Source organism: Fulmarus glacialis, unplaced genomic scaffold (genome assembly GCF_000690835.1).
Source record: "Fulmarus glacialis isolate BGI_N327 unplaced genomic scaffold, ASM69083v1 scaffold2853, whole genome shotgun sequence".
NCBI classification, from domain to species: Eukaryota; Metazoa; Chordata; class Aves; order Procellariiformes; family Procellariidae; genus Fulmarus; species Fulmarus glacialis.
The window spans coordinates 14702-29482 of NW_009204671.1; the positions used below are offsets into that span (position 1 = coordinate 14702).

General features: G+C 45.9%; 1 protein-coding gene across 2 annotated transcripts in view; it reads left to right on the forward strand.

Annotated features, from left to right (window-relative positions):
• SLC13A3 (solute carrier family 13 (sodium-dependent dicarboxylate transporter), member 3) overlaps positions 1 to 11777 on the forward strand; it is a 16469-nt gene extending 4692 nt beyond the window's left edge. Inside the window, exons 3-12 of one of the 2 annotated variants that reach the window (XM_009575062.1) lie at positions 1196 to 1262; positions 1982 to 2167; positions 3054 to 3179; positions 5572 to 5667; positions 7456 to 7560; positions 8568 to 8665; positions 9880 to 9992; positions 10333 to 10494; positions 10839 to 10976; positions 11583 to 11777. In XM_009575062.1, the coding sequence (XP_009573357.1) occupies positions 1196 to 1262; positions 1982 to 2167; positions 3054 to 3179; positions 5572 to 5667; positions 7456 to 7560; positions 8568 to 8665; positions 9880 to 9992; positions 10333 to 10494; positions 10839 to 10976; positions 11583 to 11768 (1277 nt within the window). In that variant the 3' untranslated portion in view covers positions 11769 to 11777. The remainder of the gene's footprint in view (positions 1 to 1195; positions 1263 to 1981; positions 2168 to 3053; positions 3180 to 5571; positions 5668 to 7455; positions 7561 to 8567; positions 8666 to 9879; positions 9993 to 10332; positions 10495 to 10838; positions 10977 to 11582) is intronic. The other variant, XM_009575061.1, reaches the window with a different exon arrangement.
• Positions 11778 to 14781: the final 3004 nt, after the last annotated feature.

Sequence of the window (14781 nt, forward strand, 5' to 3'; positions counted from 1 at the left end):
GGGTTCGAAGACCCGGGGGAGGTGCAGGGACACAGGCCTCTGGACCCAAAAACATACAAAGAGCTCTAGGAAAGGCAGCAGAGCCAGCGGTGATGGGGGAGGGCCACCTGGGCTGAAGGCGGATAAAACTCCAGTCCTGAGGAGGACTATGGAAAAGGGGGTTTAATGGCACACCTCTACTCCCAACCTCAGGAGGTCGAGCCATGAGCCAGAACTACAAATGCCACAAGCCTTAGTGTGAGATCTGGTAAAAAAGAGTGATTGTATTGCATTTCTGTCTTTTGATTTCTGAATTCTCCCATATGTATGTGTGTGGTAGAGTGGTGTGCACCTCCCAGTTTACTGCCGAAGTCAACACTGGTCTTTCTGGTCAAAATATACCCTTTCCCCAAGTGCTCCTGAGTCCTGCTCGTGTTCGCTGTGTGGTGATAAGGAGGACGGCAAGGCAGAGCCCGAGTGAAATATGCAGGAGAGTCCCTGGGAATTGGGTATGCAAGAGTCCCCCCTGGGGTGGCCCTAAACTTGTGTTGGGGACCAGTCTCTCAGCCTGCAGGGCCTGTCATTTATGGAGGGGATGATGGGCTTGGGAATGGTCCTTGCTGTCGGGGTGGATTTCAGAGGACCTGGTACGAAGCCTAATCCCCAAATGTGCCCCACTGTTGTCTTTAAGGAGCGAATTACAGCTTTACGGTGACTTTGCGTTAGGTGTCTTCAGGGGGTAAAATTCTCATCCCTTGGGAACGGAGCTCCGTGGCAGGGAGTGCTCCTGCTGTACCTTGGGGAACGTGCCTTACATATACATCAGGCCCAACAGTTTTTCTTCCTAAGAATGAACTGTGGTTACCCCAAAAAAACCCCACCCCAAACCCACGACTTGATAAGGGACAACCTGAAACTCCTGGTCATGTTCAAGGATCCCAGAGTCCAACTGGTGGCAGCAGTAAAAGGACCAAGCGCTTTGGGTGTTGGAGGAGAAGCTGGGTGCTGCGGTGGGACCGGAGTGGTGACAGGAGGAGATGGGCTCGTTCGTTTGTGCCCAGCGCTTCCGACCCCGTCCCCGTGGCGTGAGCTCACCCTTCGTTTGCACAGCCCCTCCTCTGTAAATGGCAGTTGTTTCCTCCGTTCCTCTGTTTGGTTCAAGGAGAATTTTCTAGATGCTTTGAACTGTTTTAAAGTCCTAATCTTTCTTTTTCAGCATCTTTACAGCAGAATAAACTTTACACTGTACCAACTGAGATGCAGTTTCTGGCAAGTACTGAGGAGTAAGTTAACTATAAAGTTTGTATTAGAGAGTTGAGAGAGAGAATTATCCCCTGAGCTAGACCAAGTTTTAGGAATTTGAAATTCAATCATTGAAATGTTTTGATTATACCAAATGTCCCAACCACTAGCCTGATGATAGAAACCCTCCTCTGTGTGTCCAGCATCCCTCTGCATGTCCAAATCATAGCAGAGATTTTCCAGCCGCTCTGAAATGGTAGCCAGATATGTCTCCTGCTGGGGAATTGTGCCTTGGTTTTCTCAGGAACATCAAACCTGTGAACCGGTGATGTAAAACCCACCAGGATTTACACACTGGTGATGATCCTGCTTTGATAACAACGATGGGAAGGAAGCATCTTTTCAGGAACAGATGTTTCTTTCCTCTCGGCGCTGTCAAATTTTTTTTTTTTTTCTTTTAGCAGTCCTGTGGACTTTATGCTAAGTGTTACAAGTCGCTGAGGGGCTGGGCAAGGCACGTGCACCCTCAGCTCCTATGGACGGGTGCTGAGGGTGCTCTGCCCTCTGCAAGGCTGCTGGTCCTGCGTGGCAGTTCACCGAGCAGACCCCTTTGCTGCACGGAGCTGCTTAAGTGTCCCTGAGGACAGTGTTAGCCTGGATTTCTAAAAACTGGGAATTTTCCTTCTGTCAAGCCTCTGAAGTGGTTGCACTGTATTTAAACCAGGGCTTTCACCGGATTCTCTTTTGGACTATTTTAAAGCAAAGATCTGACGGAGGAGAAGGAGGTTGCCAGCGATGCTCTCTCAGACTTAAAGAAGGAGGAGGAATACAAAACAAATATATGGAAAGGTTTCCTCATCTCAATCCCATACGCGGCCAGCATCGGAGGTACAGCAACGCTGACGGGAACTGCACCAAACCTCATCCTTCTGGGACAGCTGAAGAGGTATGAGAGGCCACCCTGGAGAGCCCTGTAAATCCTGGAAAAGAGAGACATGTTCTCCATCCCTGTAGGAAATTCCCTTCTGTGCTGAGAACTAGTTTGGAAATGGCCTTCCAGAACATTTTGGGAAACTTTGTGAGCAGATGAAAGCAGAGAGTGGTTGCGTCAGCAACTTAGCTGGTTTCCAGCGTACCCAGCCAGGCTGTCAGCCAAACCGGGGTGTATGTGCTTCACCTTACTGATGCTCTTAATTCCATTGAATTTAATGGGACTTGACCACACGCTTACAATTAATCTGGTAACTGTTTTGATGAAACAGGCCGTGTGGTGTTTTGTGAGCAATTATACCTACCGCTGTATGGTAGGAAGAAAAATAAGGAACCCACTACTTCTGGCCCGTTTTCTTAGTCATAAAAATGCCTCCTATGTGCATAGGAACAGAGATTTGTGCCATCCTAAGTGCCCACAGGTATTTCTTAACTTTCCTGGCCTCTACAAGCAGTATGTTTGGTCTCTCCTAGGCATGTACAGCATCCCTACGAGGTTCATGTTCAGACTCCCCAGCAGTTATTGTAGCAGGGTTTAATCCTGCGTGTTCAGGAGTCTCATTGTATGAAAGTATCAGCCCATCTGGAGAGAGATTTTCAGATCTTCCCTTGCAGGCTTGCACAGGCTGGGTGGCAGGGTGGCCTGGGGGGTTGTCCCAACACAAAGCTCCCCAAATCGCTTAATGCCCAGATAACTGCTAATGGACACAGAGGAATAGTTTTTAAATGTATGCTGGCAAGTTTGTGGGATATTTTACTGCTAACTTCAGATGTTTGTTCACCCTTAAATTGAAGAGTTGTTTTCCCTTCTTGCATTAACTTGATTTTTCCCATTTGCTTAGTTATTTTCCAGAATGTGATGTGGTGAACTTTGGTTCTTGGTTTATGTTTGCATTTCCTTTAATGCTGATTTTTCTTCTCCTGGGATGGCTATGGATCTCCATCCTGTATGGAGGAATTAACGTGAGGTACGTTTATATTCACTATACATATGCATAGTATATACATAGTCTGGTTATACCAGCATTGTGAAATACACGTTCATCACGATTCTCATACTAAATCTATGATATCACCCAGGATCATCTCCTGGACGGTGGGGGGTTTCATAACTAACTTCAGGATGCTCATGCTATAACAAGTCATCTAGTTTAAGAAGTTGATATGCAACAGGAAGGTTTTAAACATATCTCATAGTTACATATACTTTATCTAACTGAAATACATATGTGTACAGAGTATGTATTATATATTCATTCAGTTAAACACACAATTTTTAAAGGTTGTTTTACTGCCTGACCTGGGCCTGCGGAGGTCGGTGGCAGATTTCCATTGACAGAAGGGAAAGCAGGATCAGACTTTGAAGACCAGCATGAAATCTTGGTTCCCTTGGAATTAATTGCAAAAATCTCCTACAACATAAAAGAGCCAGGATTTGTTCCTGGGGCAGAAACTTGGGTTTGGAACAGGTTACTTCACAACAGGGCTTAATTTTACAACAACGTGTTAATCTGTAACTGAGAATAACATGTTTTTCCAGTAAATCTTTGCTGGATACATGCAACCCCTAGGTGTAGACTACTTAAAATGGTTGCAGCATTGCCATGCTCGTTCCTTTGGAGCCCTTTTTCCCCCTGCACACTCTCACATGTGATAGTAATAAACTCGCAGTCCTGCTTCCTCCAGGGACCATACAGAATTTCTAATATTTAGAGAAGTCTTTAATTATTATTTTGAGTTAAAAATGCAAATAGGAGGGGGGGAGGGAAGAGAACAGGTGTCCAAATATTTACATTGTCTCAGAGACAGGAAAAAATCAATGGGAAAGTTTAAATCCAGAAAATGCCGAATGCCGGTCCTTAAATTGCTCGTGGGGCTTGACGGGAGGCTCTGCGTGTTGCTGTGGGATGCTCGGCTGGCTCGCAGCCGCTTAGACCTGCGCCGCTCTGCATCGTGTTCCCGGGGCTTGCTGATGCGGAGCCCGAATTCCCGTGTCCTACGGTGAGGTTGGGGCACGGCCCCGGCGTCCTGCCGGCACGGCCCCGGGCGATCAGGTGCGGGAAGAGGTAGCTGTGCTGGCCAAAGCCCCATGCGAAATGCAGAATTGCTCTTGTGCTCGGAGAACGTGATGCTTTTTGTTTTGTTTGGCTCATCTCTGTCAGCACAAAGCCCGGCTTTATTGGGATAGCTGGGCCAGCGCAGATACCAGTATTCCCCAGTGGCGAGGTGCCTTGGAAGAGACATTGCAAAGCTGGACAAGTAGAGCCGAGTGTAGGCAGGAGTTTGTTGGGCTGCTTTGACTGTAACAACTCGGGAATAGTGGCTGGACTTTCTATGTGTGCAAGTCCTGGCTGTGTGCAGCACAGTACAGGCAGATGGACATCGCTGCAATAGCAGGTCAGCTTTCCTTGAATCCAAAAGACATTAAAAGGCTTAGCTATACGCTGGCTGAGATGAGATGAAGCTGCCATTAATAACACCCCCCAAAAAAGAAGAAATTGAAGGGCCAGGTATATCTGTTTGAGGTTCAGGAACTTGTGAATGATCCACTATTCATCCACATAGAAGATCCAGCCATGATATCCCTTTGAAACAGTAAACGAGTTAAGGAAGCGCAGGCACCGCGGGGCTGGATGGATGCATCTGATACAGAAAGTTGGGGTTTGTAGGTTTGGTCAAGGTCACAGTCAGGGTTAGAAACACATCAGTGGCGTGATGTGATGGGAGATGAAGTGCGAGATATGAATTTGTATGCACTTACTACAAAGGAGCAAACTGTGTGTGCGGTCAGCGTGGCCAGGCTAAGAAGCTTAGCCAGGAGCACATTAACATTCCCGGCCAGTTAGAAATTCCTCACATTTTTGTTGATCCCCAGCAGCATCCTGGCATCACACAGGAAATTGCAAGTGACTTGAGAAATGAAGGGACAGATTGGTTTTCCGTGTCACCCTCTTCCTTGTTGTTCTGCCCAAGTAGGTATCTGCTAGAGATGAGGAAATCCTGCAATGCTGGGACTTTCTTGTTGCAATCACGGCCCATGCTGGAGGAAACAGTTCAGAATATGAACGAGAGGAAACTTCCTAACATCTGCAGGGTCTCCTTTGTGTGAATGCAGAGAGAAAGGATATATAAGATAGGGCTTTGTTGCCTGTATCTGCACCGGAGACCTTTGTCGTCAGTCTTCATGATTTGAAGACAACGCGAACAGAGCCACCAGAGATGTGCAGCTCTTTGAAACTTGCAGAGCAGGCACTGGAGAAGTACACCGAGCTGTGCATATGCTGCATTAGAAAATGCAGCATTTACTGTTGTGTCAGTTGTGTTAGAAGCATGTAAAGATATAATTGTGTTTCTTGGCAGGGGCTGGAGATCAAAAAAGTCAAATATAAGAGTGGATGCAGAAGCCCGAGCCAGAGAAGTGATAAAGGAGGACTATCAGAAACTGGGTCCAACGAAGTGAGTCACAAAGTTGGGACTGGAAAAGAAATCAAGTGGGTTGGAAATGTTCTGTCTTAAGAGTGGAAAACTGGGAGAAGTGGAGTTTTTTAGAAGAAAATGAAATAGATGTTTCCACTCAGAGTGTTTGTAACCTGCTGAAGTTTGCTTCTTGCACACTCCAGCCTCTCCACCTTCACTAACAGGAATAATTGCAAATAGCGGCTTGCACTCAAATCTTCTCAAGAACAAAGTTCGTATTATAGAGCGAATTCATGCTGGGTTGTTTAATTACTGTTTGTAATTTTTCTACTCCAGGAACAAAACCAATCCTTTGTGTGTTATGTACTAACCAACACAGGCTGAATTTTGAAGGGTTGTGCATACCTGTTGCGTGAAGCAGGAAGCGTTTGCTGAGGAGGCTGATGAATCATATGATAGATATGAATCATATGGATTGTGGATATACTTTAAGAAAGCTTAATAGCTGCTCAAAGAAAGTATATGGAAAGAAGTCAGATCTGTGTCATGGTATACATTATTTTTTCTGAATTGTATTAGTCAGGTGGAGAAAGAACAAGACACTTCTATCTTCTTATTGTAGTTTCTCAAAGGTTTTGTCTTCTGGAAAAAGCTTAGTGCAAATTGCAATAATGGGGATCATATTTTGGAGAAAGGAACTAGCAGAAAGCAACATGAGTTTTAGACCTATAAGAAATGCCAAAAAAAGGGGGAAGCGGGAAAAGTTGAGCGTCTCCAGGAATCAAACCCTAGGTATATCCAACCAGCCACTGATATTCTGGGCAACCAGGGCTAGTGAAGGTTTCTGAAACTGCAGGTAACCTTAAATGCTCTGTGTTTCTCCATCTGTAAAATAGTATTTTCATACTCACGATGATGCTGTGGAGATTCAGCGATGTTTGTGTCATGCTATCGACATTGTAATTATTGCTGTTGTGTGGAAAATGGAGTGGTTCTTCAAAGACAATTGTCTGTGCCTGTGCTGTAAATGAAAGAAATTGGTTTATTTGTTCCATTCAGTACATTATCGAGCAGCCTGCAAAATGTCTCTGAAAGAATCAAAGTCCCACTTTGAGGTCTAGGAGTGAGGAAGTCCATTAAGCCATGCTCTACCAATTTGATTAGCAACCCCGTAACTTAAAATCAATGCAAGTGGCCTCTTCCCAATGGTTTAAATGCCCTTCCTTGTGCTCGGAGAGATTTTAAACAGTGTTTTGAGGCATTGTCTTGGTTAAATCTTGACTCCACTGGAGTCAAGCCTGATACTTAGCAAATGATATTGCCATTTCCCCTGCTGTCTGTCATATGTCTAAGGGATACCGTTTAGGTTTTGACCTTGAAGTTTGTTCCTGATGTCTCATATATGATTTGAATCTCAGCCATCCTTTTACATTGCTTGAACTGGAGTGAAACCATCCCTGGCTGACCGTGCCTTAGAGACATCCCAGAGGGCAGCGGTAAGAGGAATGACCATGAGAAGCTGCTTGGCCCTTCCTCTCCGCCATACCCAGAGGGCCAAGCTTGCGTACGCGTATTGTGACATCTGGTCTGGGCAGTCCTGATGCCCGTCTTGCCTCTCCTTAATGTCTTCCAATAAGAGATAATTGCTGGCAAGTATCAATATTTGCAAATGGATTTACAATCTATTCCAATGTTTCACTGTAGTTATTTTAAGAAAACCAGCCTAACTTCTCACCCAAGATGCTGCAGCTGAGCTCAATACTTGTCCTAGCTTGGATCCACCCCTTTAGCACATCAGCGTTTTAACTGCATTTCTTTTCATTTTAGGTTTGCAGAACAGGCAATTTTCTTCTTCTTCTGCATGTTTGCGATCATGCTTTTCTCCAGGGATCCCAAATTCATTCCAGGTTGGGCAAGCTTGTTTGCACCAGGGTAAGATTTTATTTTCATTCCACTGTCACATTTTTCAATAGCATTTCGAAGTCGTTGAAATTCCTGGGTTTCTGATTGCATTGCTTAACACTATTACTCAGCTTTCCTGGAATAAATTAAACTGAGCCTCAAGTAGCAGAGCCAGCTTTATTGTTTCTCCCTCCCGGAGGAGGTACATAAAGCTGATGGGAAGTTGGCATGTGTCTATCTGAGGCTGTCTCTAGGGTTTCAATGTTGGGAACACTGTTTATAGGTACATTTACAGTGAAATACTGAATTCTTTATGCCATCCACTGATTTCACTGGAGGTCTGGAGACTGAAGAGAGATGGCAGGAGCTGACCCCTTGTGCTGTCCTGTCTGTTTGGCAAGTTAGTCTCCCCTGTGACATCCATACCTTGGGAAGACGAATGGATATAGCAGTTGGGGAATGCTAAACCTCAGAGAGGATGTTTTTATTTCTTAACAGAAGAGACCTTCATAGTTTTTTAATAAAGCCCTAGCTTAATAAATGATTCCTTAATACAACAAAGTAGTTATGGACTTTTCCCTCATCAGTTAATAGCTCCTTACAATCAAAAACATGCTTAAGCTCTTTATTGGATGGACCCTGCCTTTTACCTTAGAACCTGAGCATTTTGCAAAGAGCCCATAAAAATAAGATGCTCTGGGCTCTGCCTCTCTTCCTCCCTGCAACAAGCTGGGGAAACTTGTCCTCACAACCCCTCATGGACTGACCCTGACTCTGGAATCAGAACAGCCAGAGCGCCAGTGTGGTGGGGATTAGATCTTGGTTTTTACATTTGCAGGCCAGTTTTTCTAGGGGATTCAAAGCCCATCTTAGAAATATAGCTCAACAGGGAATTAAAAAGAAAAGAATTCTGAACAACGAACATTGTTCAAACCTGATGAAAACTTGTAATCTTCTTTGGTAAATCCCTGTTCTCATAAACTTTGTAATTCTACAGGCTTTTTCTTCTTACTAGTGTTTCTGCTGCTTTTGGACAGGTTTATCTCAGATGCGGTTACAGGAATCACCATTGTGATTATACTGTTCTTCTTCCCTTCGCAAAAACCTTCCTTCAAGTGGTGGTTTGACTTGAAAGGTGAGTAGGAGACCCCTCCGGGCAGGGACTCTGCCCTTGCCTGTACTCTGGCAGGGCAGGCACAGAGCAAGAGCCAGGATTATCCCACCTTGGACCTGCACCAGCCCACAGCAGCTGTGCTGGCAGCCTGGAGCAGCGTGGTTTGAAGGTGCAATTTGATCATACAGAGACTTTTTTTCTGAAGTGCCAGAAGAGGTTTAGCAGTCACTGCCCTGCTGCTGGTTGCAGGAACGACTCAGTTGTTCATGTAGCTGTCAGAGATGATGCCGTGTGGGTTGAAGTGAACTGAAATTGGTGTTGATTTACCATAGCAGACCTGATTGTGAAACAGAGGTTTGGTTGCTGACTCCCAAACAGCTCCCTCAGGGGGGAGCATGAACTCTGAGAGGGCAGAGCTGGGCAAGTTGTCCGTACTCAAAAATAGGGGCCCTTCCTCAGTTCCCAGAATGATTTAGAATTTAAACTCCTAAAGCCCAAACTCTCCAGCAGATTTTGCTACCAGGAGTCTTTTGAGCTCTTGGGTCTGTGCTCTTGAGCAGCAATGAGATACAAATTTTAAGGCTGATGAAGGCCCTTCGTGGATGGTGCAGCACCACGTCGGGTCTATGGGAACAAAATACCGCCTGCTCTGAGTCATGCACATTTGTTGTGTTGTCCATATGCAGGAAGATGTTTAATCAGGCCTCCTCTGGATAAAATATGTATGCCCTTGTTCAACAGAAAATTACAGTTCCATTAGTACATCCTTCCATATGGCAGAGCTCACTTAATCATGTATTAAGAGGCAGCCTTTAGGGGAGATGCTATAAAACTCACTGGCTGTTAAACGGCAAGTGGAAAATTAATAATCTTCATAATTCAAATGGTAGAAAATTTCCTCCTTCCATGGACTCCCATCTGTTGAGGACAATGTTTATGTCTGTTACAGAGAGAAAATTAACCTGATATTAAATGTTCCCTCAAGAAAGCCTCAAAGAAAACTTGAAGTGCTAGAATTTCGTTTCTTTTCTTTTTTTTTAAGATCTGATATAAGTTAAATGATCTTTTAATTAAGTCTAGCTTAAGAGATTCCATATGTATATTTTAACCACCAGCAACTCACAGTTAATGAACTTCAGCACTGATGTCAGGCTCATGATATCATCCTGTCAGATGATGACTGACGTGCTCCTCTTTGGGTGGGTGTTTGACACAGGGGTTTTCTCTTCATCTAGCACCAAATACTGAGACACAGCCCTTGCTGACTTGGAGGAAGGCCCAAGAGACGGTGCCCTGGAACATCATCTTGCTGCTTGGAGGAGGCTTTGCCATGGCGAAGGGCTGTGAGGTGAGGCCCGCTGCAGATACCACATTACAGTCATCCTGCCCAGCGGAGTTGGATTTTACCAGGGTGTCACTTGGGGTTCTCATTTGTCTCCGGTAAATTTGCATCTGCGGGTCACAACACTTGCAGGACATGTTCCTCAACTCCTAGAGACAGCAATGCGCAGCAGATAACTAAGGAGGCCAAGAGATCTTGCAACTCCTTTCAAACTGCTTGCTGTTAAATACCCTGAACACACATAGGTGCTTGTGTGGGTCAGTGAAGGTTGTTCTAGGAAAGGATCAATTCAATGCAGGGATGTAGGAGCTCTGCTCTCCAGCTTGTTTGCTCTCCCCTTCTGCAGGAGTCTGGTTTGTCTGTCTGGATAGGAGGCCGTCTGCATCCCTTGGAGGGTGTACCACCGCCCGTGGCTGTCATCCTCATCACGATCGTCATTGCCTTATTCACGGAGTTTGCCAGCAACACAGCCACTATTATCATCTTTCTGCCTGTCTTGGCAGAGCTGGTAAGGTAGTCCCATGGCAAGACCAGCTGCTCCTCTGCTCCCCTGCTCTTGGATGGGCAGGTTTGTGTTGTGTCTGTGCTGGGACAGGCAGCGTACGGTTCTCCTGCTCCTGGGCTTCAGGCACTCTGAAATCCTTGGGAGCAACAAAGCAAGTGCCTGTAGCGTAATGTGGACCCGGAAGGATAATAATCCTTCAGATGTTGTTGGTGAGATATGTGATTATTTATCACAGGGTGTGGGATAGGGCTCTGCACAGTGCACTAGCTATTTGTGCATTCTGTGATATATCTGCCTATGACTCCAAATCCCCAAGGTGAAATTTCTATTCCCTTCTGTTTTTCAAGGCCATTCGTCTGAAAGTAAATCCCCTCTATTTAATGATACCAGGAACTATAGGATGCTCCTACGCATTCATGCTGCCAGTCTCAACACCTCCTAACTCAATTGCATTTTCTTCTGGCCACTTGATGGTCAAGGATATGGTAAGTTCTTTTAGATACAGAAAATGCTGAAAGCAATCAGTCTGAGTGGAGTGTTTAAAAAAGGAATTTTCAGGAGTGTTACTGGTTTGACGTGTACTAAAGTGAAAAGACAGAAGTCTAATACTGTTCTCAGCAGTGTTTGAAGGCACAGGTATATGGAAGGAGCCTGTATAAAGTCTGGCCCTGTGAAATTCAGAGCCACTGTGACCCCAAATGGTGACAAAGCTGGTCTTGAATGTGCTCAGCATCTCCCAGACCCTGCTCCTGTTCCTGCCAGAGTCAGCAGCTCAACTTTCATAGGATTCTGGGTGCAGGAAAAGTTCCCCAGTGCAGAGAAATAAAGCTTATGAGTAAAATTAGGCTTAGTCCCAGTTCCTGCTCACATTCCTGAGGCTAAACAGATGTTAATGTTTTTGATGGATCAAAGCTTGGTAAACATCTGCAGAATGGCCTTTGTGGCTTAAGAAAGCCCACTTAAGATGTTGCTAATATTAACGGCAACTAAGCCTCCCATTTTTATAATGTTTACCTTCAAATAGCTTCATGCTTCACATGCTGTAGCTGTCCAGTCTAAACTCAACAGTTGTCTTTGTATTTCTTTTGTAGGCAAGAACTGGGTTGCTCATGAATCTTATGGGAGTTCTGCTTCTTAGCTTGGCTATGAACACATGGGCCAAGAGCATCTTCCAGCTGGGGACCTTCCCTGCGTGGGCCAACATCCATGCAGAAAATGCCACCGCACTCCTGACAGCTGTAGAAAATGTCACTTTAAGTGCATTAAATAAAATATGAACAAAGCCACCCCTGGGGAAGGACTCACTCACTTAGGACTTGGGCACTGGAATCATCAGAGTATGCACAGGAAGAAATCCACATGGCTGCTCACACTGTATGGGACCCTCTGGTTTAATTTTATTTTTAGAAATACCGGTCAGTGTCACAACATCCATTTGTTATTTTCTCTGAAGATCTTTCCCCACCTTCCACAGGTACCAGTCAGACTCTCCCAGAGTCCATCTGTTGTAGGTGGTTGTTAACTGGACAACCCTGTAAGTGTCGAGCATCTTTGGGTAGATGCCTCTCCCCCATGAAAGCTAGCGAGTTTTGCTGCTCTAGCTTCTGATACCCTACCTCGTTTTGGAGAGTAGCCCTGGGAACAGGGAGGAGGCAACTGGATTATTTATGTGCAACCCAATGTGAGTGAGTGTATCAGAATCTGACCGGGGGGAAGGCGGCGTGGCCGGGTGCTTCTAGCAGGGTGGGAAGGATGGGGTCTCATTACCATCTCATGAGTAATTCTCTCATGGAGGATGAAGACTATTTCTTCAGGTTTGTGTGTGAAGGGATGATTCAGGAGATGTGTCGGTAGGACTCAGTGCGTTATTCCAAGCTTTGGAAACAGGAAGGCAACAGTTTGTTTCCAAACATGTTCAGTGTTTTGAAAACCTGGGACAGTAATTGCTGCCTGGTTCTTTGCACTGAGTACACAGATGGGGGTTTGGGACCAAATTAATTTCTGACATAACTTTGGACATCGGTGGTGTTTCACCGTTAGTGACTGTGGCCAGCCTTAGGTTTGTGAGATTGACTCACTCATGAGCAACCTGCTGAGTCACAGGTCAGTGGACAAGTTGCATTGGAATATTATTGACATTTCTGAAAAATAGGCTTTGATTCTTAACATCTTTTTAAATCAGATTGCTTGGGTACTTTCAATGAAAGCATTGCAAATTGACTGTGATTTTAATCACCATTTTATCTGATTTTTTTTTTTATTTTCTGCAAGAATCTGAAATATTTAATTTAAAAGATCAGTCATTGAAATAGATGGATTGAAAGATGAAAGTTCTTGGTTGAGGGAAGGTGAGTGGCTGGATCCCTGTGCTGGGACAGATTTCTCTAAGTATGTAAACTGGTGGAGCTGGCAAGGCAGACTGGCCCGGGTAGGGATCCAGCACATCCCTCCTGCTCCTGTGCTGCTGATAAAGCCGGGGCCCGGTGGGAGGGCTGGCAGGGCAATGCTCACCACCACAGCTGCTGCGGCGGGGGATTACCCTAGGGTCGCGTGGTAGGTGGGGACTCGGGGGGGTTGAACCGAAACTGCCCAAACCAGTTGAATGTGGAACTTTGATCAGTCAAGTTCAAAAAAATCCTTAATGTTGAACAAAATCCTTAAGTTTAACAAAATCCTTAATGATTGTGGAAAACGTACAATAAAGCACATTTGTTAGCACGTCACATCGTCCTGTTTGCTCTGTAGGTTGAGAGGAGAAAAGCAAAGCCCGAGCCTCCCCCCCCTGCTAGCTTCACCCCCTGATTTGGGCAGTGGTTCCCCCAGAAGAGCAGTGAGGTCTTCCTTCCAGTCTGAGCCAAAACAGAGCCCTGTTAAGCAGAGGAGCAACGAGACTGGGAAGGCTCCTAGCCCACCATCTCAGGGCTGCGGTGCTAAAGAGGTGCAGCCCCGGCAGCCGCCTTTGCTGGGGATACCCTCCATCACTGTCCTGCTTCCCCGGGGCAGCTCCGTGCCGGCTGCCCGCTGGGTTGGGGTCGTTCTGCATGGATGCTCCTCGTCGTGCCTTGGCGAAGAATGGCTGAATGGCGAAGGGAAAATTGCTCCCTGCAGTTCCCTTTCCCAGCCGGCTCTCCCGTGACCGGTGCAGCGTGGCTGTCCTGGGGCCAGGGAACGGGCTGTGCCCTGCGTGGAAGGGAAGGAAGGAGGCCTGCTGTCCCGCTGCCCTGCCGCGGCTAGGGCTGCTGCTGCAGGGGAGCAGAGTTGGTCACTGGAACAGAGCTGCCTCTGTCCCTGCAGCCTGGAGGACAGGCAGCGAGGGCCTTTGGGTTGTCTAATTTCAAGGCTCAAAGGGTAACATCCAGTCCAGCTCTGTTGCAGTTGTAGTGGTCGCAGGTTTACTTACGGTCTCAGCTCTGGCTTGGTGCCTCCTAGTTGAATCCAGGAGGACGGTTTTACTTGGGCAGGAAAGTAGAACTAAGACAACAAAGTTTGTGTAGAAGTTTCCAAAAACCACTCCCAGTGTCCTGGCATCTCAACGCAGCCAGGGAAGGTTTATTATCTCTGTGTGGACATGGGAAACTGAGGCAGAGAGGGGACGAGTGACTTACCCAAGGTCACACAACAGGGCCTTGGCAGACCTGGGAAAGGTGTGAGGAGCACCTGGATCTTAAACCTCTACTTTAGTCGAAGACCTGGCTTCTGCCAGCTCTACCAGCAGCCTCTGTGTTTCCCAGGGCTCCCCAGAGGATCTGGTTTAAGGCATGTGGATGACAGCATTACCTAATTCTGCTTTTTCATATCCAGGCATCTGTGAGAGCAGGACTAGTCTGGCATGCTTGATTTTTATTTTTTTTTTTTTAAACAGAGATTTTAAGATTTAGTAGGAGTTCAGGGGTGAACTGGCCTGCGTGAATAGTTTCTAATTCCATTTGCTGCTGCTAGTACTAAAATTTGCCAAAAGCAGCTTTTAACGGTAAGTCAACCCCATTATTCTTGAAGAGTCTGTGATGTGAGTAGAGATATGAAAATTCCCAGGAAAGGGCATTTCGAGTGCTGTACTAACCTTCTCTAACTTTGTGTTATTTTAAAGGAACTTTGCCCGCCTATGCACTGTTTCTCTAGGAATGTAAAAATCCAACAACCATCACAAAAGCCATTCACATTAGCAGCCTGCTTGTGAATTTTAATTAACAGGAAATGCCACTCACGCATTGAAATTCAACATCCAGAATATCTCTGCTTTACTCCTTTGATGTTCCCCATCCAATCCCGGACCAACATCCACATGTTCTC